Consider the following 26,863-nt stretch of genomic DNA (forward strand, 5'->3'; position numbering starts at 1 on the left):
TCATCATAATCATCATCATCATCATCATCATCATCATCATCATCATCATCATCATCATCATCATCATCATCATCATCATCATCATTAACAACAACAACAACAATATTAACAACAAGTACAACAATAGCAATAAAAACAATATCAACATCACCATACAATTTCCGTCATCGTCTCCACAACTATCATTCTAACCAACAGCACCACCAAAACCACTACCATAATTACCCCTCACCGCCTCGTCTTCCTCCTCCTCCTCCACCACCACCACCACCGCTACCACTATTCCAACCACTACCACCACCGGCACAATCATTCTGACCACCAAGACAGCAGTAAAAATTATGCAATTTGAGCTCTGAATGAAACTCGAGTCATATCGCTGTTGTTGCTTCTCCATGAAAACTTTAAGGTTACTACGTACTACTGAAAACCAGAAATATGTAAAAGCAATATTAATATCGCCGTTGAGGGATTAAAGCATCTCTTTAATTTTTCGAGTGAAGGAAATGGACTTGTATTGTCAAGGTGTTGTCGCATTATGTCTCGTCGCTTTATTTTTTAGTTGTATTCTCTTTCGTGATTCATTTTTGATTACGTTTGGAAGAATTAAAATCTACTGGTATTGTCATTTCATTGTGAATGTGATTATTGGTGGTTGAAATATTTTTTGTTTAAAGGCGAAAAAAAAAATCAAAAAAATTTTTTATTAAAAAAACAACAAAAAAATAAAAAATAAAAAATATATATCATATATATATATATATATATATATATATATATATATATATATATATATATATATATATATATATATATATATATATATATATATGACCGAATCCTCTTTGCCCAACCACTGTAAATAGGCTAGAACCGCCACTGGGGGGTACTATAAATAGTACGGTTGGGCAGATTTTTGTGGTATTTGGCAGATTTTTAAAATCCAGTTGGCAGAATGCCTGAAAATAATCTGGCAACCCTGCTTTGCGCTCTTTGAATTTTGAAAATAAAAAAAAAAGAAAAGATGGCTGCGTCCGCTGAACTTCGCTAACGCTCACTCAAACACAAACATGCTGTTTGACCACAAAAAAGATCATTCTCCATGAGTTTGAAAGGAATATTTTGTGCCATTCAGGCTGGGTTTTTCGCTGCCCTTGCTTCAGTATGTGCCAAGATAGCTACCAGTTCCAGTTCAGCCATCGACGTTTTAAACCTTGGAATCTCATTTTTAGAGCCAGTTTTCGACACGCCTATCTCACCACTGACAACTCAGGTTCGTGATTTGTCTTTCCAATTACATTTCAAATCCAATCCAAAATACTAGTTGCAGCTTCATGCAAGGAAGATTGACGCAACTTGGTGCGGTGGAGTGGCATTGACTTTGATGCCCTATCTATTATTGGTTTTAAATTTGACTGAGACTGAGCTCAAACGGCTGTCATTATTCCCAGACGCCTGTCTGGGGATAATAAAAATTCGTTATCCCCAGACAGGTGTCTGGGGATAACTAATTTTTGTTATCCCCAGACACCTGTCTGATGATACTATCCCCAGACGCATGTAGCAAGTGGGCAGAAAGATTTTATGCAAAATGCCAAACCTAGGCGTTAAAAATACCAAATATTCTGGAAAAAATACTAGAGAGCTGCGCCGGTGTTACCGATACTTAGCTTCTATACTAGGACAAATCATTCGTTTGGACAGAAAAATAAATAAAAAACTTACCGCTTACCGTCAAAAGCAGTTTAGATTTGAAGATACATTTGTTTTCTATCAAAAAACATTCGGTACTAGATAATCCTTGATGAATATCAAAAGTTGTGTTTGAAATTATATCCTAAATATTTTCATGATTCATTCCTCGCTAAATCGTGTGTGTTTTTCGTCTGATTCAGTGGTTGGTGCCCCCTAGTGCCAGCCGCCTGCCGCGCAAAACAAAGGTTTTTTAAAAAGTTTATTGAGAAAATATACGGAAAAAAGTGTCCCTAGATAGGTATGCAATTTGGTGCATAAGTGCAGTAAAAATTGGTGCGCAAAATTAGTTCGTAGAGGATGCGTGACTGTGTGTGTGTGTGGTGTGTGTGTGTGAGTATGTGTGTGTGTGTCTCTTTCTTTCTTCCTTTTTTTTTTGGGAGTGCCTACGTACACGGTAACGGGGCATCTAGCCTCAGGATCTATGTACACGTAAACCGGTTTACCGTTGCAACATTCTGCTCGTGTGTGTGTGTGTGTGTGTGTGAATTTTTTTTTTTTATCAAAACAATTTTAACCATTAATGGCGAGATTCCATCTTACACTCCCCAAACTCCAGATCTTAGTCTTAATGTTATCATTAAAAGACAAGCTTTGCGATTTATAGTTTTATTGAAGCCCGAGTCGAAATATACTCTTACTACTGTTCTCTTGGTGGAAGCGATTTATTCTGCATAAGCAATCTGGAGAAAAAAAATCAGTGTCACTGTAAAAGGTTAAAATATCACGAAGTACGCACCGTGAACACCGCTGTAACAATCCTTTGATCTACGTCATCAGGCAACCCATTGTTTCTTTCATCTTTTCCCACTCCCCCTTACTCCCCCCCCCCCCCCCCGCCCACCTCTCTCTCTCTCTCTCTCTCTCTCTCTCTCTCTCTCTCTCTCTCTCTCTCTCTCTCTCTCTCTCTCTCTCTCTCTTGTCATAGTGTTATCCCTCCCCCTTCCCATCTCACTGTAAAATGAAAACGTTCTGCTGTTTGCAGATACATGTATGTTTGTTTTTTTTTCTCTCTCTCACTAGGCTAGGATTAAAAACCAAGACATCAGGTAATGGGTGTCTAATGCCAAAGTATAGATTCTCTCTTTGGCCAATTTAGTCACGTATCTGGCAGCCCAGCTATTTATTATGTTCTGCCTATAACACACAATAAGTGGGATTCTGGGGGTGGGTACGAAAGAAATCAAGGTCATAAGTAACCGTGCACAAGAGCTGTATAGGGAATTGGTTTCTGGGGGTCTTGCAAATACCAAATATTTTATGGAAAGCTCTTTCGAACTCCAAGACGTCTGGTTTGTTTTGCTATCTTGGAACAAACGAAACAGAGATGTCTTGATGTGTGACCTAGTTGTCTGATTTTGTGACCTCGATGTAAGGTATTGTGACCTAGATGTATCCTTTTGTGTGTGCAAGCCATGCGGGTAAGTACAGCGATAGCTTGCCAGTTGAGGAAAAAAAGGAAGAAGCAACGTATCCGCATTCGAAAAACAAAACAAAAAAAACTGAAAAAACAAAACAACTTAACCTTTTAAAGGCCAATATCAATCTTACTTGGACCAAAAATAAAATCTTACCGTTTTCATCAAAAGACAAAAAAACAAATTACAATTTAAAAACTTGAGCTTTTATATAGAGCAATATCCACCCAACGTGCTCAAATCGCTTTTTATCAATATTCTTACTGCTCTTATGGTGGAAACGTTTGTTTTTTTTTCTGCGTTAAAAAATAATATAAATGAAGACTATTATTTGAAAACAAAAAAAATCAGTGTCACTGGCAGAGATTCCTACAGCACTTGCTAATCATAAAAAAGGAAATAGCAATCAACAATACTAAGTTGAAAAAAAAAGAAGAAAAAAGGAGGGGGGGGGGGGGGGGGAGAGCAAACCCAGTAGCAATGCAACCTTTAGTGGCGAAATTCGATCTTTGACCTAACACCAAATCTTCTTTCGTCAAAAGACAAGTAACGGCAAAACGATTATAGACAATTGAGGTCCGAGTTGCGATAGTCTGACTGCTCTCTTGGTGGAAACGCTGTATTCCTTGTTAACAATGATAAAGATAAAAGCAAACTATTATCTGAAAGCAAAAAAATTGCTTCGCTGTTAAGGGGTTAAGAGCACCTGCCAGCATCTCTACGTCACCAAGGTCACCAAGCGACACGTCTCCCTTTCGTCTTCATGCAACCCACCCCCCCCCTCACCCTCCACTCTCACGGTGGTGGTGACGGCGGATAAAAAAGGCCTTTTTTTCTTTCATTCAATCAACTTGACTGCTGGTGGACCCTAGGCCTCTCTACAAGTACAAGAAATAATACTCACTTTTTCTCTGCTCGAACGAAAATATCTACCCCCTACCGGTCTAATTATTTGTAGCAGACGACAAATTTCTCAAAACGGTCACGTGACACTGTAAAAACAACACAGGAAGTCCATGAAAGCTTATTTACGGCATTTCCTTTGAACCGTGTAAACAACAAAATTTCGTTTTCATTCGACTCAACGGGTCAGATTGGCCGGTATTTTTTAACGAACTAAAGTTCTGAAAAATCAAAATGTTTCTTAGAAAGTTGAAAGATGCTAGTTTTTGAAACAGAGGTAGGTTTAAAAAAAAATCTTTATATTTTACGTGAATGCATGCTCAAGGCGAGTTGGACGTGCAGCGGAGGTTGGTAGGCCAAAGGCCCACCTCTCTAGTAGTAGCGTATGGCTACACCTCCAAATTCCAAATGTATTTCGTCAACCCAGCTTCTACTTCTAAAGTCTTCCTCCGCCCTAGGATGGTTTCGTAGCCACCTTCTAGTTTAGTGACTGGACAGTGGAGGACGATGTGATCGCTGGTCTCTGGGGCCGCCTGACATTTCTGGCAGGTATCACTGTTTCCAAGTTTCCATCTGCACATATTTGATGCAGTTCTGCCATTTCCAATTTCAGTTAAGAGGCGGTTTGAGGAAATCCAGTTTTTCCTGGCGTTATTGAATGCAGGCACTCTTTTGGTTGGATCTTTAATGATGTTTCCTCCTTTTGGTGTTTCCCTGTTCCACATTTCTCTCCAGTTTTCCTCCACACTGAAGTCTGCCATTTTTATTAGGTGGAAAGGTCTTCTCGATTTAAGTCTAGGGGTTGAAGGTGCCCCCTACGATTGATTTTATGGGAGTGTTGTCTGTGGCCTCATGAGAAGGATCATCACGTTGCCGTCGTACAGGAGCTTGTGCGCTGCCATGACCCTGAAGGTGACACCAGCCTAGATCCAATCCTGCTGGAACAGCTGAAGATGAGTAGCCAGACCAAGAATGATCCAAACCGGCGTCCAGACAAGGTTCTTCCTTCTCCTGGACCCACACTTCCAACTCAACCCTGATAGTAATAATAGGAAAAACAAACACCCTACTACTACTATTACTAGGGTCCTGACTAATACTAAGACTTATGACATGACTAACCAATAGAAAAAAAAATCCTCCAACCTCGAGTAGGCAGTTTAGTGAGCAGCAGCAGTGGCAGTCAAATTGTGACCCAACTCGCCCATAGGAAAGTTGTGACTGGAAATTGTCGTTCACGTTTTGGGGGATTCAATTAAAGATGCATAACTTCGTTATAAAGAGGAATATCGCAGATATTTTGGTATCATTATTTTTGTCTTTCAATTTCCTTTTAAATCCCTTAGGGATGAATAAAGGGAATTTTTTTTTACTTATTTATTTAAAGCACCGAAGTTCATTATAATTCACATTCAACAATTCTCCATCATTTATATCTTTTAAACAAATTCTGTTACAACCAAATTCAGTTCAGTCCTTAAAACTTGAGGTTTCTACATAATGAAAAAGAAGTTGAAAGGTTGTCGTTTGATAGAAAGAATTCCATCCTAAAGGTTTTAACTAAATTCTGCACAATTGCAAGCTTGCAATGTATAGATGATCTTTAAAAATACAATCTAAATTTCCAAATTCCAGTCAATATAAAAAGTTTAAGGGCTCACAATTTTTAATACATCGCGCAAATAATTTTTTTCTTCTCCATCTAGATATCATTATTTTAACACTTTATTATTGGATAATTTTTATCTTTAGGTGTCAACTATCATTCGTGTGGTTGGGGTGGCTGGCATCTTTTTGTGCAATGCTTTGATGTGGGTGCATTTCACCAAGTCCATGCACCTTTGTCATTCAACATTGGAAGCCACAGCTTTCAATACAGCGTCCAATTTTTTCTTCACAGTAAGTTTCTTTGCTTGAACAATATGATTGTGTGTGCATAAAAAAATATAGAAATTTTTGCGAAGAAGGCAAAGTTTTATCGTTTTATTTTGATATTTTAAGTTGCCAGAATTTGCAAAAATTTGTACTTTTAACAATAATATCAGTCTAGTTATAAATTGGTACTACTGCTGTCCACAAGTGAATGTTTCTTCATAAATCATGAAAAATGAGGATGAACAGTCTCTCTTTCTCTTGAATTCAAGTTATTGATGAAAAAAGTTTATACCATTAAAATCGGCAGACTTTGAATAATATATAATATCCCAAATTGGGCTTGCTAGCTTGTTTCAGCGCAAAGCGCCATCCATGTAAAAAAAGCCTGTCCTATTTTTTCTTTCCCTATACTTACTTACTTTTATCCGAACCAGCGACCACCTGAGCTCTAGCCCTTCGGTCTTGTGCCATGACGTAGATCTTCTCCTATACAAGATTTATGTTTTTTCACAAATCATTAAAAAAAATGAAGCCTATTTGAAGTCTCTCTCTGTCTTGAATTTAAGTTAATAATGAAAAACTAATACTATTGGGCCTGCTAAGCGACATCAATGTAAAACAAAGCCTTTTTTTTTCTTTCCTAACCAAGATTTTTTTTTTTAACGAATCATCAGAAAATGAAACTTTAAAAACACATGACTTTATAATTTCTTTTCTGATTTTGATAAATAAAGTGTTATTTTCATTGGTTTGGGAAGTCATATGTGGCTTTTAATTTAATTTTTATTTGTAACGAAATTTTAGCCTGGAATACCTATTATAGATGACGGTGACATGTCAATTATTTAATAACAATGACATTTCTTGGACTATAGATATAAACATTTATTTACACATGACAATACTACATATATTTCCCCAGCAGGCAATCTGCTACCAAATTTACGTTTCATAGAGTACCAGCCACCTGTTTGGCATCCTTTTGGTTCAACCACTACTGGAATAGGGTAATAAGCGTGATATTCTATTACACCTAAGTTGAGAACACTTGAACCACAGTTTTGCAATCCTTTTCATTCATACTAGGACTTGGATCCAGACTTGTGCAATCATAGTCTTCCTGTCACTGACCAAGTTCAATATCACTTGACTTTCGTCAAACAATAAGACACTGTATCTGTAAACCACCACTGCCAATGGAAAAACCTTTTGCCTTTGGGGCAAAGATAAGGAAAAGGAAGACAGCCAAAGTTGTAAATAATTTAGAGTGAGAGGTTAATATGGAAACGTGGTTCACTTCATGCATAGATCAGAGATCAGGGCTGAGAAAGGCGGATTTCCGCCTAAATGGTAGTTTATCTCCGCCCATCCCATCACATTTCCTCCTTTTTCAAATTTGCCGTGTCAAACATTTTCCACAAAACCACAAAATCACCATTATGTCTTGTGTCATATTTTGACACCTGTGCTCAGTCTTGTGAAATTTGGTGACGGTCCCGTTTTTATGACGTTGAGCCAGACAGTATGGCACCAGATGTCCCAATTGACTCTCTCTCTCTCTCTCTCTCTCTCTCTCCTCTCTCTCTCTCTCTCTCTCTCTCTCTCCTCTCTCTCTCTCTCTCTCTCTTTCTTTCTTTTTTTCTTTCTTTCGCAACCATCCATTAAATCATCTGGTATATAGAGATATATTAGAATAAAGCAATGGCGATTGTCTTAGTTTAATCTTTTTTCTTTTTACCTTTTGACTATGGCTTTAAATTTGAGAGATTCTTGGGTTGTATTTATAAGCTGAATAACTAATAGGTTTCTTTGCTTGTGTTTGATCGATAGACCGAGAAATTTTCCTCCTTTTTGAGGGAGGAAATTTGCTAATTAATTACTATTATCATCACTGAATAAAAAAAAACACTCACCAAAACCACTACATCAACATCTCTACCGCCACTACTATTACAATCGCCACCACATCATTATCCCTACCACCACTACTACTACAACTACCACCATATCATCATCCCCACCACCACCACTACTACTACAACCACTATCACACCATCTCTAAGACCACTACCACTTCATCCCTAGCACCACTACAACTACCACCACATCATCATTCATACCACAACTACTACTTCAACCACCACCACATCATCATCCGTACCACCACTACTATTACCACCACCATCACACCATCATCCCTACCACCTCTACTACTACAACCACCACCTCATCATCAACCCTACTACCACTACTACAACTACAACCACCACCTCATCATCATCCCTACCACTACTACTACTACTACAACAGTCATCCCTACCACTGCTATTACTACAACCACCACCTCATCATCAACCCTACTACCACTACTACAACTACAACCACCACCACATCATCATCCCTACTACAACCACCAAATGTTGTGTAATTACACTTTCAACTTTTGAAATCTCCGAGTCGTATCAGAAATTGCTGCGAGACAAATTTTGGATCGCATCTCAGTAAATTTTAGTGAAATTTAAATTTACGCAGTTATGGTCGCATGGATGGGTCATGATCTTCACGATGAAAAGTTTCCTGCTTTTTTGTGACCAGTCATTCTCACCCCTGGAGATCTAATTGGATGTGCTGGATCCTCTCTCATTTGTGTCGATATATCTAAAATAGCTCAAAATGTGAAACAAAACAATTTTAAAAAGGTGGAGAATAGCTTTTTAATCGTCTTCATTTCATTTTTTTTTTTTTCTCAGGCTTTTCTCGGACTGTTCCTTTTTAGAGAGCGTATTGCAAATCAATGGTACATTGGATCGGTCCTGATGGTGATTGGACTAGTCATCCTACACAGAAGCTCATCAAAAGATATCCAAGTCATGGACAGGCAAGGAGAAACTCGAGGACAGGAAGGTGACATCAAGGATGAAAGTCTTAGGTCACAATTGGTGAAGAAAGACTCTTGACGAAATAAATCAGCCAATTCAAGTAATGCATGTGTTATTATTATGTGAGAATTATGTTAGGCTTGATTAATTGAAGTTATTGAAGCTCTACTAAAATGGACTACATGTGTTGCAATTTAAGGAAATCGAGTTGTTGGTATGGTGTGAATTTTAATAATTCTCTTCATTTTGCTGATTATTTCATGAAATTTTTAAAGAATTTGAAGTCAGCAATATTTGTACCATTTCCCCAAAGTGCCATATATTTATATAATTTTCATGATGAAATGATTTACGGGAGGGAGATATGGAGGTAGGGTGGGGGTGAGGGATGGAGAGAGAGAGAATAGTTTTTTTAAGTTCTCTTTATCTAGATCAGGTATTTTCAAAAGGGGTTTGACAAGAGCAACTTTGTAAATGTCTGGTACAGCACCTGACTGCAACGAATTATTAACAATACATGTAAATGGTGTTAAAATTACATCAATGCCCTTTTTTTAGTATGGCAGTATTTACGGGGTCTAAATCACAGCTTTTAGTTGGAGACGACATAATGCAGTCACGTAAGTAAGCTTCAGTGATCTTTGAAAAATTTGTTAATGAATCACCATGAAACTTGTCAAATGTTGTTTGGATCGATTCAGATGAAAGTTTTTTCCTGGTGGTATCCATTTTTTCTTTAAAATATTGACCAAAGCGAGTAGGTAGATCTGCACAATCGATTAAACCCTATTTCTACCATTGGGGTGTATTACACCCCAGCCCCATATTTTTTCGCTCTAAAATCAACAGTTTTTGTCCTAAAGCCTTCAAATTTCATGACTTTTCCTAAATTGACCCCATCTATCACCTGTCCTAATTTTGTTTATCTCACGTGCATAGTTTGCTCACCCCAGAAGGTCATCACTGGATTTTGAGATTTATGTCTTTTGGGGTGTATCATACCCCCTTATGTATGAGTAGAGAAAACTCGGAAACCTTCTATTTTTCCCTTTGGGGTGTGTCACACCCCATGAGGTTTTCAATGTTGTGATCAAAATAATCACTGTGTGAACCAAAGCAGTGACCAACCAGACCATGTTTTACAACTTTATGCCCCGGTTCAAATCCCAAATTGAAGCACATGGGCTGATGTACTCGTCTCCAATCCTGTGATTTTATTTTCAATATGCCTATCCTGGCGTGAAGAATAGGAAAGAGACACTTTCTTTGTGTAATCAAGGTCCAATTTAGTCAGTTGTTAGTTGTAAGTCCATCAACAACTTTTTATTTTCACAGTAACACTGATTTTTACATATTTCAACAAGTAGAGCTATGCAACTCAAGATCTTCAAGATCATGGATGCTTACACTTATACTTATAGGCATAGGGCTTACTCTGGATCATGTAGCATGGTATGGATTAGGAACAATTTCTTGATACCCCTTAAATAGGATGATGGTTTCACGCAGGATACTTTCCAATTATGATTTGATAAGCGTAAGATTCTCACTCGCTGAAAAAAGACTACCCTTGGGGACTGAATCAGGCATCGTATGCAACTGAAGTCCAGTGTGTTATAAACTGAGCTAATGCTTGTTGGACAAGGCATACTACACAACTTTAGGTATGCAACACGTAATCAAAGATAATCTAGTAAACAAGATAGAGAACTTTGAGTTTTTTCCTATTTGAAGAGTGTAGTATGAAATCGTAGTAATCCCCCTTTGGTTCTACAGGTGAATTCATTCAGCGTACCTAGCAACAACAATGATTTGATAGAAACTACATGTGAACTAGAAAGCTTGTTTGGAGCGTGTTAGTATCAAGAGTCTTTCATCAACACTTATGATAATGAATAAATATACATTGTTTATAAAACAAACGACCGCCAAATTAAAACAAAATGTACCGCCGAAATCGAAAGAAGCAAGAAAGCCTATCACTACAAAACTAACTGTTAACTTTCTACTTCTTCTATACCTTGCACGTTCAGTGGTTGCGTTGTACTTGTACAGAAAAATTTCAATTGAAAGAGAAAGAAAGAATGTATGCGTGTGTGTGTGTGTGTGTGTGTGAGAGAGAGAGAGAGAGAGAGAGAGAGAGAGAGAGAGAGAGATTTTGTTCTTACAACTCACCCACATCATCAGCTCTTTTCCAATGCCAGAATCAAATTCTAATGGGAATGCAAACCATAATTAAGGCTAGCACTGTAAGGCAGCACAGTAAGGGAAGCAGTAATTATTATTATAATTATGAGGACGATGTTATTTGGGCCAGATGGCCAGAAAAAATATATATGTGGCTATTTGAGCCAGGTATCATAGAGAACTTAGGTACATTCTAGACTATTGGACCAAGTGTCCGGTCATATGACCTCTGATATGTATCACAAATAGATCACGATACAAGGTTATAAAATAAGAATATCAGGTTTCAAGATCAGACCATGTAAGAAATTGCGGTTAAAAATGAGAATTTTGAGATTTTAAGACCAGGTCGTGTAATATACTGCGTTTTTAAAAAAATGAAAATTAGTATATTTTAAGACCAGACCGTGAAAGAAATTACGGTTTACAAAAAAATGAGGATTTGGAGATTTTAAAACCAGGCCGAGTAATATATATTGCTGTTAAAAATGAGAATTAGTATACTTTAAGACCAGACGGTGTAAAAAAATATGGTTAAAAATAAGAGATAATCTCATTGATGATAAACTATCATCATTTTTCTATTTTGATTCCATTTTTTTGATTTAAAAGATCTATTACATTATTTTAAGACATGATGTTGTCGGACATTAATATAGAGGGAAATAATCATATCTTCCACTTTACAATTACAGGCACCTTTGGTTATTGGAGGGGATAATGGTTGTAGATAATTGAAAATAATCCTTTTTAAATTGCTCCTTGGTAATATTGCTTGAATAACCCTCATGAATTTATTTTCTAAATTGAAAATCACCATTTGCAAATGGTTACTTGGGAAAAAGAGTCCAGCTTTGCTTCCATCAATTTGTTTTAAGTTTAAAAATTGAGTAGTGTTTGTAAGCTCTCTATCTCCCTTTAATAAGCCTAAACATTCTTTACATATTTTTAATGAAGTTTATTGACTATATATCCTGCTATGTAAGCTAAAACATTCACTTTAATCTGTTTTGACAACTCAGTTTGTATTTCAGGTTCAATAGTAAGAATTTGGGCAGTTTTGTTTGAATTTGTGATATTTGTTAGTACTTTGTTTTCTTCATGGGAATTTTTTAAACTTTCACTAAAATTCTTGAAAGATAACAAAAAATTATCTCCATCATCCTTGCAATTGCTGCCTTCACAGTGAAGAAAAAGACAATCTACCATAACATTTCTAAAAAAAGATCTGAATTCCATGGCACTGGGATTGTCAACTTCTGAAATATGACCTCTGATCCTAGAGAACAAGTTTTCTATACAATCTTGGTTAAGCTTTCTGGTGCAAAGATATGGGACATTGTAGTTTGAATTTAGATCCTCCCACAATAGTAGTAAAGAATTGATGGACAGTCGCCAACCAGAAATGCAATATATGTTTTGGGAAGACTTTATGCTTTTAAGCCACTCAAGCATTTCCTTCAGGAAGGAAAGATGACCAGAGTCAGATGAAATAGCATGGCCCATTTGTCGACTAGAACATTTCCTTCCACATTAAAAGTATTGAAAAGTCTATCAAAACGTTCAAGAAAATTACTGGTTTCCAAGGCACTATTGTCTTTCTTGTACCGACCAATGAATGAAATACCAGCCGCAACACTATGTGAGATAACCTGAGCTGCAAATTTTACTCTCAGACTGGCAAACGGGGTAGGGTAATATGTCGAACTGATAGTTTTGGGGCCATTCGAACATTATTTTGCCTATCTAAATGAAAAAAAATCAACAATATGCCTCCACTCAACACTTCCTTTGTCTGTGATAAAACCATTTTTCTTCAAATTATTCCGAATATTCTTCAACAAATGAGGAGGGTCGTAAAATACAAAAATCTTTTTTTCATCATGAATTAAATATGGACATGTCTCTGAGACACAGAGATCAGTGAATACTTTCCGATTGTTAGATCCTTGATCAGCAACAACACATTTGACATCTAATCCAACATCAATCAACCTGGACAGACACAGCCGTAATGAAGATAAAAGAATAGAGCTCTTGATAGGACCAGAAGAAAGAAAATATCCTATAGGTTGTTTCCAATTTGAAACAATACCTCTGGCCATGAAAACAGTTGCATGGTTAGCAACACATCTTGATTTCCCCCGAGAACCAAAATCCTCCAATCCTTCCACCTCATCTCTTTCAGCATTATAAGACACAAATTCTTTAATGCACATCTCATCAAATACAAGAGAACAAAGAGTAGAATTAGAGGAGAGACTCTTGACTTTTTCAGCAAGACAATCACTCATGCCATGAGAAAAACCAGGATAAATATTTAGGGCTCTGACTGAATTTTTAAGAGTCCAAACAGAAGGCAGAACAAAAAGTTTTTGTAATAAATTATAACACTTCTTGCTGGAGTGAAACAATGATAGTGCTATGGATTTATCCTTAGACTCCAACGCCACCCATTCTTGTTATTGTTTGCATTTTTGGTTGTGTTTTCACAAACTCAAAAGTTTCAGTGGATAGGTTTTGTTCTAAAAACTTAAGTGCATTTTCTCTGTTTACACTATTTTTTTTATCATCATTTATTGTTGTCAATTTTTGCTTTGTTTTATACAGCTTGTTCTGCACTGCCTTCAGCTGCTGCCTTAACTTTGGCTCTATATCTGAAACAGAATCAGATGCTTCGCTATGACTGGTGCTGGGTTGATCCGTACACATTTTTTTCCCAGGCAGATCAAATCTTGACGGCAACTTTCTTTTTAGAGTTAAAGGCCGTAGTTGATTATTTTTGGGAAATTAAAAATTGTTGGTACAGCATTATATACCAGTCTCTTCCTCTGATCGGGCACATTGAACTGTTGAGATTCAAAATGGTCTGCACAAAGCAGGAATCTGGCCTTTGCTACATTTTCCATTGAGATGCGATTAAGTCTTCCCCTCGACTATTTTGGATCCATTTTCGACATCAGTAGAAATAATAGATGTCATAGCAATGTCAGTACACCATCCAAGACTGGCATAAATTAGTTTACCAGAATAACACAAAACTGTTCTAACTCACAGCTGCAGCTTATCTCGTACTCGTAGATAGTGATTTAGGTAGAGATAGATAATAATGATAGACAGATTAGATATGATATAGATAGAGGAGAAAATGGAGAGAAAACAAAACATACATGATCATACTCATACACACCACAGTGTGTTGATTGACACGCACACATATACATAGTAGAGATATTGAGAGAGAGAGATGATAGAGAGAGAGGGGGAGTGAGAAAGAGAGAGAGTGAGATGGAGTATGTGTGTGTGTGTGTGTATGTGTGAGAGAGAGAGAGAGAGAGAAGGAGAGATGAATGGAATGACTGGTTACACCACAACCACTACTACACTAAAAACACAGTTCACATACCTTCCTTCTTCATTGAATGGAAATCGAAAAAATGACAGTCCTTTGCACTCGGGTTTGCTCCGGGCATTTGTGCAATTGATTGCAGAGCAAAAATCATGAGAACTCACGTTTTTAACTTTCTTGGTAGAGAACAAAAGCTGAGAAGATTGCTTTTATTGTGTTGAAAGCACTTCTTACTAGTAAAACCAATGTAAACAAAAGGAGCTCTACCTGTAGAACCCAAGGGAGATCACTAGAAGCAAAACTTCGATAAAGTACTGAAGTTCCCACTCTTGTTTAGTCTCATTGGTAATATCAAGTAAAGAAGTGCACATAATACATTTAAATGGCTTTTGTATGGTAGCAATCACACCATCATTGAGAAAAGAGGCTTTTAAAAATTCCTCAAACTCTTTTAAACGAGCATCGGATTTATTTTTACTTTTATTTAAAGTCTGATAGGTTTTATGACATTTGTCAACTTTCCTCTTCATCTGAGTCTTACTCGAAGGACGAGAAGACAAACTTAAATTATGGATCCACTTATGGACGAAAGACTGATCTTGCCACTCATGGGCTCTAAGCTTTTCCAAATCTATTATGACTTATTTCTCACATCAGCACTTGGAGGAACATCATACGGGACAGCTCCTGTAGGTGGTATCGTTTCAAGCCAAGTGCTGACAGTGAGTCTGCAACATCATGGAAGCAGTATGGCTCAGCCAGAAAGGTTATAAGATGGTCTGGTGTGGCTTGAAGAGACTTACACACACTGCTGATAGATTGTATCCTGTGATAAATCCGGGTTTCCGTCACGATCTTCATGTGTGGTACAAGTCTCTCCATCCATTCTTTCAGCTGTAAATACAAAACGTAACAAAGAAATTGTTTCAACATGACCAAACAATCAATTCAAAACAGCAGTAGACATTGATGTGGCTATGGCTGTGGCTTTAGTCATCATGGGAATTCTTAACACCAAGGCACGTAATAAAGCAGCACTTGCCTTAAAACTAAGTGTTATCCTGAAAATACAGGAATATAACGACATAAGTCATCAGTCCCCGGCGATGTCGTTATGTTACACTGTATTATATGGTTCTGCCTTTGAGATGGTTCCGGGGTCGAATACCGGCCAGTGCATGACTGGTCATGTTACTGTGGAATTATTTTCTCAACATTTCCACCCTCCAGGTCTCACTGGTAGGTGAGATTGAGACCTAGTCCTATTGAGATGGACGATCAAACTTGGAAGTCACATGTGCAAGTTGCAAGCGCAAAAGAAATCTTGGTAGTTGAAAATCGAAAAGAGCAAGCCGTTAACAGCTGCTGTCCGAGCAAAATTCATTCATACCATACAGACTCGTGGCATATTGACAGTAGAACGATTCCCGCAACTAAGCCTCTAGACCATGAGAAAAAAACCTGATCATGCCCGATACCGCAAGGTACAAAGGGTAAAAAAAAATTGAAATGAAATGAGAGAAAGAGTTCTACAGAAAAAGAAAGTGTGTACCCCAAAGCAGCCCGAGTGAAGACGAGATTAAAAATTCAAAACATAAATAAAAAGTGCAAAAAATAAATTACTTGTCTAAAAGATGTGCTGCTCTCTACCTTCAAGAAGTACAGCTGCAGGAGAAGTCGGTTCGTTGCTTCAGAAATTTGAGGCCTGTCGCAAAGTCGTCCCCTCCCAATCAGCAAGAAGATTTTGCGCAGCAGTTTGAAGACATCATCATCTTGAAAAAGAAAGAAGAAGTAAATGTAAAACAAGCTTTCAAATCATCTACCTAACCCTTATGATGGCTCTGTTAAACGACTGACAAGCATCGTGGCGACACAAGTTCTAATTACTTATCCGGCAGTACAGAGTTGTTATGCCATTCATCGCTTGCCCGTTTCATGTTATTACAACCTGGATAAGCTCCAGCTCTATGGGCCCTTAGGCTCTTACTCTTTAAGGACTTGGCATGGCATGAATAATAAGTTCATGAACATAAATGTTCCCTCCATTAGAACCCCAATTCAGTTAGTAGACTCTTAGTACTCTTACCTTTTTTCATTCCACCCTTCCGAATCAAAACAATAAGAAATCAATTCAACCAGTATAGAAAATGTATCAACTTGCCTATTACATCCTTCATTGATGCCATAGTCCAAATCGTCGGAATCAGGAGCCATAGTCCAGAGTTGCAACTGTAAACTTCATAAATGTGTGGCCTGTCACTGTCTCATCCCTGCCTTTTGGCTATGCATACTTCGGAATGGCAGAATGGCAGAGTTGTCATCTGGAACAAATAAATACTTATGTAAAATATGCTTCCAAATCACTAAAGCACAGACAAAATACCTAGCCTAAATAATTATCATGTTGCAGTCAAATTTTACATTTTAGAAAAAGACTTAATTCTGTCAGTTACTACAGTCTGACTATAGGCCATTGATACACATTGACACTGAAATGTAATAATATGAATACATTATCTAATCGAAAGACCAAAACACACTTCCACATAGACTAGTTAGTTGGGCTGGGGCTCGTCTTCTCATCTTAAAACTACATAAAATACAGTAACGAAGTAAGGCTGCTTGAGTAGTTCAGTAGCTCCTCTAATCTGAATACTGATGTAGACAAGCAAACAAATGCTACATCACATTAAGGCCAAATATACACAACAGAATGTATCATTCACGCCACAAGCGTAAAACGAGAATGTTGTATCCAGCGTAAACAGACGCCATTTTGCTTCGGATCGGCTGTTGAAGCTGTTCCTTCCATTGGAACACCCCCCTTCGGTTCGATTCCCTACCGAATTTTTTAAACCCTTCTAAATAAAACAAGGTGATATGAAATTATTTCATTTAGTTGAGAAAAGGTAAAAACTTACCAATTAGCAATCTTCAAAGACTCCATAGCGATCCAGTTAGTGAAAAGAGGAGTCAATGGAAAGGTGGTTCGCCAGTCAGCCGTACATCGGCTACCATCAAATAGAGGCAGAGAGGGAAATCCGGTCGACGATTATACACTTTTTTTTTCGCACATCACAGGGCGGTGAACAGGATTTCCTAGTTAATTGCTATTTTTCCACATTCTAGAGGAAATGTGTTTGACAATGATATGTGAACTATCATGGAAACATCATCCAGTCCAAAGAAAAATGGAAAAACAGCTTTCCCGCGACGAATCCGTCAACCTCACAAGGAGGCTTCGCAAAGGATCATGGGAAATCACCTATCAAAAGAAAGCAGAGTTCTCGCCCTTTCCAATGATGTCTTTGTTGTTGCTATAGGTCTTATCACAGATCTGCGATTCGAGTTCGTTCTCAGTCACTTTTCGGGGTTCGCGCACTGCGTTCTGCGATCGACTCCGTCATTGTGTCACAATTAGGACAAATCATACTCCTTACAAACATAATTCTTAACAAATTATTCTAATAATGTTTACACCGTTTAAAAGCACAAAGTCTGAATTTTCGATACATGTGCATCTGTATCGAAACAAATAAGCATAAGCCGAGATAGACCCATTAAAAAAATCCCGTTTAGCCGATTTCGAGGTAAGCTCACAGCATTTCCACCTCTGAGAAGGCTTCGCCTGAACAACCTACTTATAACAGATTTTGCTTGATCCGTAAATTTCTTCTGTTTATGTTCTTGAGCATAGGTTCTCTCATCAGAGTGATGATTATGTACAAGATTACATTTCGTAATCAAAATGCACTGTTGAAAATCATCAATACTTGAAACTGAACGAAGCTGAACAGTTTAATTTTTGAGATCTGAAAAAAAAGTGAGACCAAACAATCAAATGCCTGACACTCGTTTTATCTGTCATAATCTTCTTTAAAATTGTACCTCAATGACAATGTCAATGATAACCTGCTTATTTCGCCAAGAGAACAGTTTCACAAATTCAAATTAAAGAAATGATCAGTTATTATAATCACAATATAACCCCAAAGTCGATAAAGATTTAAAAATTGTGGTCAAAATATGTGTGTTGATGATTTGGTCGTAAGTTATATTTATATGACCTTTAATTTCATGTGATGTCGATATAATATATATCTACATGACTACATGGCACAATGACCATGATTAAGAATCAAATGAAAACCAAACTGTAAGGGGTCTACAGGTGACATGTATTGTTTTGGGGACCATAAATTAGACCATAGGCATAGAGATTTAAAAATGAGTAAGAGTAAGAATAGTCAGAAGGAATACGTGTAAGTGTAAGTATAATTGTCTCTTGAACTCTTATTTATCTGATTGGTCGACAAGCCTCCAGTAGCGGATGAGTTACAGGCGCGATGTTGATGCAAAAGTAAATGCTCAAACAGAGAGGACAGGGAATTCCCATGAATTCATGAATCATCAAGCTACTAGTTACATTGTCTTTTAAGGCTTTTACAATTTACAGCGATCGTAACGGTAACACATTCATTCAGAACACATCAGCACCAATAGAAAGGAAGAAAATGGGATGGTAAAAAAGTTATAGAATTACAATTAAAATGCCTAAAGCCCCAAATAAAAAGTAGGACAAAGTGACAAAGGGGAACTGATTCAAATAGAGAACATGTTAATGCGTATTAACCCTCAAAGCGTCAATAGTACCCGGCCAGAATGTCGGGGCAATTTCATTGATTTTACCAAGGTTTAGAAAATAAGATGTAGTAGCTTTGTTTCCAAGAATAAGATTGTAAAAGTATATATTTTCTGAAAGAGGAATAAATTATGAATACTTATGACCATTTATAAACGACATTGTGACCTTGACCATCCTTTGAGATGACATTGACCCTGACCTTGACATTTATTTTTATCCGGCTCATTTACTTTGACCAGGGATAGCTAAATTTTGCCTAAATTGAAATTCTGAAATACCCAAGTTGTAGCTCATCATTTCCTCTTTCAGACAATATATAACAATAGATACAAATATTCACTGCATCTGATCTACATCAACAATAAATGGCCCGGTACTGGACAAAAAAAAGGTGTTGTTTTCCTTACCTTTATTTTTACTGAGAAAAGAGAGAGAGAGAGATCTCTATTTATCCACATAGCACAAAAAAAAAACCACACAAAAACACAAGAATTATAAATACAGAGTCACAGAGTCAAATAACTGTCCATTTGAAGGTCACAAGTGTTACTGTTAGGCCTTGAGAGCAGTAAATAGGTTTCTATTAGCTAAAGTAGATCTATTTCTAGATCTACGGAGGCCCGAAGGCCCTGGTTGTGGCTCAGAATCGGTCATTTCGAGATGCGGTAAACGTGTGAAAAGAACGCTGAAAATCACGGTTCAACGGTCTGTTGGCAAGAAGAAAACGAAAGTAGACACATCAAGGACTTCACACAAAAGAGTTCTTATGTATGTCGGTCGTTGTATAGTCACTTTAAACTAGGGCCGATTAGATCAGCCCGAACGTTATGGCGGCGGCCGAGCGTCCGATTAAATCGGCCCTTGACGCTTCGAGGGTTAAGTAAGAGTAAGAGTGAGCAAACTAGTTTCTAAGAGTAAGAGTGAGCTAACTATCAGGGCCAGGGGAGTCGTCTTTTGGGGTGCACTAAAAAAAAATCAACCTATCTTAACTGTGGTGTTTTGAAAGCAAAAATGCCACTTTTTTCACAGGAAAAATAATGTATCACACTAACCTATCGAAATTCAACCTACCCTTGCCCTTACTTACCCGCCCAATGCCAAAAGAAAAGATAATGACTGACCTTAGGAATGTTATCGCCTTTACTTAAGACTTAACAAAAAAAAATTGGAAATTGACAGGAACATTTCTCAATACAATGGAAAGAAAACTTACTTTGAGCTTGTCTTGATCCCTTTACTGGTATGATGACGCTTCGCTCCATAGTGGGCGCAGGCTACCGTTCCTCGAGAAATTGAAAATTTCCTCTCGTCGATAGCCCGCTTTCGCGTCTTATTGTCCGTTTCTGCTTTCGTTGAATTTTTAAAAACAAGCGAACAATGACTTTTGTCTTCTAATATCTTGATCCTTTCAAGGAACTCATCGCTTGAAGCGAATTTTGCTCCCTCAAATATTGAAATCGACCGTCTATCCATATTTTACAAGCAATCACAACTGATATGTGGACTGAGGACTGGCGTGCAACGGACAAGGAAGGAAGGCGGCAGGATTTGATTTCCCCGGTTTTGTACGTTCATACGCACTGCGCATGCGCGATTCGGGTGTCGAATTATCTGGTGACAAAATACACCCGAAACTCGGGTGTCGAATAACACTCCGTTATCAATATTATATTTATATTATCATCAACAGAAGTTAATGCTACCTGTTTCAAAATAAAATGTAAATGCAATCGAATGACCTATAAAACTAAAAAGGAAAATCTGATTTGGTGAATTGTAATGTGATCTTTTAACATTACATCAGGATACACTATATGATAAGTGAAAAGCAAGACAAAGAACTGATAGATACAATAACATTACAATTAATTCTAAATCTTTAAAGAAACAAATTATGTCCAATCTGAGTCAGAATCAGAATTACTATCTTCCTCATGAAAGTGATCGGAAATTTCACCATCATGAGGAAGATTACTGAAAAATATCCGGCTCGATTCTTTGTTGCAGATGTTTTTTAAGACCTGCAAATCTTTAAATTTAGCCTCAGTTAATGTTAAAGGTTTGTTATAGAGCTGTGGTGCACATCCAGTGGTAACGCTTTCCATAGCTCGTTTTGCCGTGGCAAATTTTACAACAATTACTGCACTCTCGAATGGACCAGTCCAATTATTTCGGAATTCAATAAATGGCTTAGTTATGGCTTATTAGTTGAATCGTGAAGAATTTTGGCTTTTATCTGACCTAGCTGAGATTGCAGACTGTCACGTTTACTACATGTGTCAGGTCAGACCGAGGGAAGCCAAAGGAAATGTTGAAGTTTGAATTAAACATTTTTCTGTACGACGCGTTGCTGATGACATCTTCAGGATGTAATTCACAAAACAGGGTGTGCATAACGGAGGTGTTAATTCAAGTGGCCAGTAAAGGCAATGAGATTTATGCCTGGAGTAATGGCTGTCTCTGCCACGGAACGAAGATATGTGGTTGTCAAAGTCAGAGGAATACATAATTTCAATCATGAGTATACATGTCGTGACTTTCACATGTTTTCAGTTTTAATGCTTCATAAAGGAAGAAAGGAATATAATATTGAAGAAAATTTTAAAGTAATTATTTATTATTTGGTGAATAAGAGTTTTTTAGTTTTAGTAAATCGAGGAAAGTCTTCCTTTCCTCAGCCTGTTGCTGCTGTTCTTCTCTGCGAAGGTGCAACTCCGCCTGGCGAAATGCCTTGCTCATCTCCATTTCCTCACGTCTCAGCGGGAGTTCTGGCTCCCTCTCGTCTCGTCTATTCTTCTCTTTGATTTCAAGGAACTCTAAGACTGCCTGATCCTCAGATCACTTCCTTTCTGAAAATTTAAAATTGACACATAGAGAATTAAACAAAGCTTTGGATTAAGGTGAACGATAAGTATCATTACAAACCATGGCAGACCAAAGTGGCATGGCAGTAGTGAGTATCATGAATATATACGTCCTGTCTTTCACATGTTTTCAGTTTTTATGCTTCATAAAGGAAGAAAGGAATATAATATCGAAGAAAATTTTTAAGTAATTATTTATTATTTGGTAAAAGAGTTTTTAAGCAACAGCCTGTTGCTGCTGTTCTTCTCTGCAAAGGTGCAACTCGGCCTGACGAAAAGCATTGCTCATCTCCATCTCTTCGGGCCTGAGTGCCAGCTCTGCCTCCCTCTCCTCTCATCTATTCTTCTTTTTGATTTCCAGGAACTCCAAAACTGCCTGATCTGCAGATCGCCTCCTTTCTGAAAAATTAAAATTGACACATAGAGAATTAAACAAAGCTTTGCATCGCGTTGTATTATCAAAGACAGATGTACAAGTTTCATTAAAAAGGTCACTGGGATCCTCAGACCACCTCTGAAAAGCATCCCTAAGCATTTTAGCATAGGTATGAAATTCTGAATACTTAACAGAGCTGTTCACCAATTTCCAGTAAGGACCAGTGAGTGACCTTGATATAAACCAAAGCAAGACAACAAACATAGGACATCAATACATTGTCTTGAATATCAACAGCAACAGATTCAATTTTCATGTTAGGGTTGGCATTCAAAACACCAGAGGTGAAAAATAACTTTATTGTTGACAAATGAAAAATGAGAGCAGCTGCTGCTTCAAAGTGGCAATTAAAGCGGTTACTTTTAAAGCTAGGAAAGTAAGACTTTTCACAAAATGTTGTCCACTCTATTCTACAGCCATTCTTCTGGTCACCATTTGGACCTAAAATACCAGACGCCATTCTCAGAATACGAAAAGTAGCAGTCTCTTTTGTATCTGCAAATTTTGCAAATTTACTTTGATTATCTCGACCGAGAGGACCATGATCAGTGACATAGGCATTCTCTACAATGGCAATGGCCTTTTCAAATGCACTGACAAGGCCCAAAAGATAGTGCGCATTGCAATGTAGAAAATGTATCAAAACATCTTGACCCAACTCAGCCTTGACATGGTCAAAGAATAAATTTCCATACAACTTCATGGCACTTGCTCTGTAAGCCATGAGACTAGTAATTTTAGACAAGAAAATACGTAATATCCCTTCATTATCTACAGAAGCAAATTGAGCATATGTTGCAGAAATTTGTGACAGAACACTCAAACTTTGTTGTCACCCATTTTAATTTAAATCAGGTGACTACTTACATCATTCCATGACTTTTGCCCTTCTTCTTTAATCTGGTACAATTGAAGCAGATGTTTGTTTTTCCATTGCAAAATTTTGGGTGGATTTGGTCTTCTGCCCTGTCCAGTGGTGAGGAATGTGGCTTTAAATCCATGATAGTCTTCGTCTTCTGACAAATCTGTGAAGTGGATGCAACATCAATTCTCAAGTTAACAATCTCATCTATAGAATAATTCATAAAACAGGTAGAGGATTAAACTAAACTCGTTTATTTTTATATACCAGGAGAGCAGACTAAGCTGGGGAAATGCTATAGTTATAGATATAGCATCAAGGTGAAAAATGTGCAGGCTAAGTTCATTATGATCAATGGTAGTGACGGTGGTAGTGATAGATAAGTCCTATCAAAATTCAATAATTTTCATATCCATAACTTTGCCTATTTTTTGTTCTAGATATACTATTAAAGGAACAAGAAAAGGTATAATTTCGTTTTCGACCACTAATTTATTAATTAAAACAAAATTTTTAAAATGTTTTTGACATATACAACCACCATCACCAACAACAACAACCAAAAAAAAAAAAAAAAAGGCAAAATCATGTTCGATTGACAACTTTTTAACATAAAAAGAGAGGTTTATCATAGCTTCAACTTCTAACTTACCTAAACATAGTCTTTCCTCCATGTTTCGCGGTCGAAAAGGTTATTTTCTTGCTAAACGTATCATCTATCATCGTAGCGAGAGCCTGTTGTCAGCCATCGTGCCTTGCCTCAGCCGGCTTGTGGGGGAAGTGAATTCAACAAATGTTGTCGTTTCGTTTTCGGTTGGCTGTTTAACGCAAAGCTATAAATTTTGCTTTCGTATACATCATTTTAAAGCTGGATTTTGAATTTTCTTTTGATACCAGAATCGTCCAAATTTTCAAAATTTTCATTAATTTTTTATCAATTTAAAGTTTTTAACTTGAAATTTCAAGCTTGAAAAAAAATCATAAAAATGCAAATCTAGTATCGAATGAAAGCTTATTCAATTTTCTTTCCGATGCTGCCATTCACGTTACTATTAATATTGCTGACGCAACCAGCCGAGCAGCGAGAAAAGACGACTGTCAGATTGCAGTGTTGAGTAGTCGAGCGCCGGTTACGAAATCGGCTTATACCCCCCTTCTTCAACTCAAAGCTATGAAATAACCGTGAATCCTATGAAATAAAACATAAACATTTTTTAAAAGATGAAGATTTGAGATTGAATTTGATACCAAACACGTTTTATTTGGCTGACTAAAAATGAGAAATAGAAAGTGACGATTTGTGTTGAATTTCTCTGTTTGCCAATAATACCATGACTCGATAAGTGGGTTTGCCGTACCTACTGAAAGCCAAATCTAATAAAGTATTAGAATTTTCAGTGGCAGCAACAGGAGCATAGCTTAAATAGAAAGTTTCTCCATTACTTAGTGACAACTGATGGCCAACAATTTTTTTTTTGGTCACGACTGGTACCATCGCTATGAAGAGTGACATCATCAACTTTCAAAATGCTTTCAACTATTTGAAACTTGAGAAAGGGGCATAGCCTTCATCAACATTATTTAATACAGTCTGCATGCAGGGTAATTTTTCTACAAAGGAATATTGGAATAAATTATTAGCAACAATTTCAATGACTTTGCTAACATTGTCAGCTGATACACCAGTCTCACACACAAGGCCTATAGCAGTCGTTCGTATCTCATCACTATAGACATTAATTTCTGTACCCTTAACACCAACATTGAAATCATTCATGTTTATGATTAATTTGTTATTTAAAGCAACAATCTCCTCCTCAGAAGATGTAAGCTGTTTTGTCAATTCTTTGCTCTTTGACTTAGCTTTGTATGCTGAGTTTTTTTTTCTATATTATAAATGTCATTTTTCAAAGAAATTTCATTTTTTGATATACTGTCTTTAACTTTAATACATTTTACTTCAGATTTTTATTTGCCTTTGGCAGATTTAACTTTCGATTTTAAAACATCAACCTTATCCTTAGCCAGACAAAGATCTGCGTCGTGCTGCACACGCAAAAGTTCACTATTTGATTTCAAACTCTGGATTTCAGTGTTTAAAGTGTATTTTTCTGTGACTGCAGTAAAAGAACCAAATCTTTTAAACTTTTAACTTCCTCCTTTAAATGAAGACAATCTGTACAATGTTTTTATTTTACAATCGGAGAAAGAATGGGCTGGGGTGCAGGAATCTGAAGATCTGATTGTAAATCTACATTTAAAGTGAAAGCTTTACGAAGAAAGTCCTGCATGGGAGATCTATTATTCTTAAGATTAAAATAATCTGTAACAATTTTGTCCCCATGGCGAGCAAGTTTTGAAGTGACTGGACTCTTAACGAATTTAGCAACCCACAAGTGAAAATGGTTTTTCGAAGATTTCATGATAGCCGTAGCCTTGTGAAGCTCAACAATTAATTCATTACAAACAACAATATCAGTAACATCAAAATTCTCAGGATCGCTGAATGTCTCTCGATTAATTCCAATGGAGGACAAATAAGGTGTCATCCAAACAACAATCCTCACTGTGACACCACTTGTACGTGTATTCCACGATTGGACGAATGCGTCCTCTTACATGATGCCCCAGGTCGGGTTTCAATTTCAGGATCCAGTCCTCCACCTAGAGAAGCATAAATGAAAAAGATTTTTAAAAAGGTTAATAGCCATATATAGAACTACAGTACTAATACGATTCTTGACACCAGCTGCGGACAAAACTTGTGTATTAGTTAAACACCGCCTGACTACAAAATGACATCTTTGATGATCATTAATCATTATAAAAAAAACATTGCCTCCAGATCTGCATATTTTTTATAAGGTTAAAGATTGTTCTAATTTAACTTTCTTCTTTAATGATCTAATCTCGTCTTTTACTTTTAAATGATTAAATGACAAGCATCCTTCTCTTTAACTTTTATATCCTTTAGTAATACTTCTTGTTCAGACAGCATTTCATTTAACTTTCTATTTTTCTTAAAATTATCTTTGTAAAGAGAAGAGGATTTAACTTGATTTAATTTATCAATAACTTCCTCCTTTTTGGAACATTGTTCTTTCAGGTCATGGTTCTTCAGTTGAATATGTTCTGGGTTTTTTTGTTTGTTTGTTTGTTTGTTTTTTGGTATGACTCCTGTGTAGAAAGAGTAAAACTTTTACTAAAAGAAGGGGTGGAAGATTACATAGACAAAATATCATCATCATCATCATTATCATCATCATCAACAGAAGCAGCATCAGAATCATTATTCATCATCAACAGCAGCAGTATCATCATCATCACCATCATCATCAGAATCATTATCATTATTATCATAATCGTTGTCATTATTTAACTTGTTTTTATTGTTGTTAAGTGAATTATTGTTTTTATAAAAAACCCAAAATAAAGATGCAGAATTAAACCGATTTGCTTTGCTATATTTTGCTCGTTTTGTTTCAGTGTCTGAAAACACACAGTTTGTGTGTGTGTTTGGGTGGGTGTGGGTGTGTGTGGGTGTGTGTGTGTGTGTTTGGGTGGGTGTGTGAATGATACATGAACGGAGAAAAATATAAGAAGAAAAATACCCTCTGGGTGGGGATCATGACCCCCCATAGCGGGCAGGGGGGGGGGGGGGGGGTCCATACTGTGTCTTCTATCCCCCTGTGT

At 37.1% G+C, this 26,863-nt stretch overlaps 1 protein-coding gene and 1 long non-coding RNA gene across 2 annotated transcripts; one reads left to right on the top strand and one right to left on the bottom strand.

The window, feature by feature from the left end:
• The first annotated feature begins 1,002 nt into the window (after window positions 1-1,002).
• LOC144977632 (transmembrane protein 42-like) lies at window positions 1,003-26,618 on the top strand. Its single transcript, XM_078923046.1, has 3 exons — window positions 1,003-1,273; window positions 5,826-5,972; window positions 8,699-26,618. The coding sequence occupies exons 1-3, from the start codon at window positions 1,103-1,105 to the stop codon at window positions 8,903-8,905; spliced, it is 525 nt and encodes a 174-aa protein (XP_078779172.1). The 5' UTR covers window positions 1,003-1,102; the 3' UTR covers window positions 8,906-26,618.
• LOC144977633 (uncharacterized) lies at window positions 22,142-23,939 on the bottom strand. The gene is made up of 3 exons (XR_013646360.1): window positions 23,823-23,939; window positions 23,176-23,333; window positions 22,142-22,271 (listed from the first exon to the last, which is right to left on the bottom strand). It is a non-coding gene; the product is annotated as an uncharacterized LOC144977633 (long non-coding RNA).
• Window positions 26,619-26,863: the final 245 nt, after the last annotated feature.

This window comes from Berghia stephanieae, chromosome 7 (genome assembly GCF_034508935.2).
Source record: "Berghia stephanieae isolate SIO BIC M18660-M18661 chromosome 7, UCSD_Bste_1.3, whole genome shotgun sequence".
NCBI classification, from domain to species: domain Eukaryota; kingdom Metazoa; phylum Mollusca; class Gastropoda; order Nudibranchia; family Aeolidiidae; genus Berghia; species Berghia stephanieae.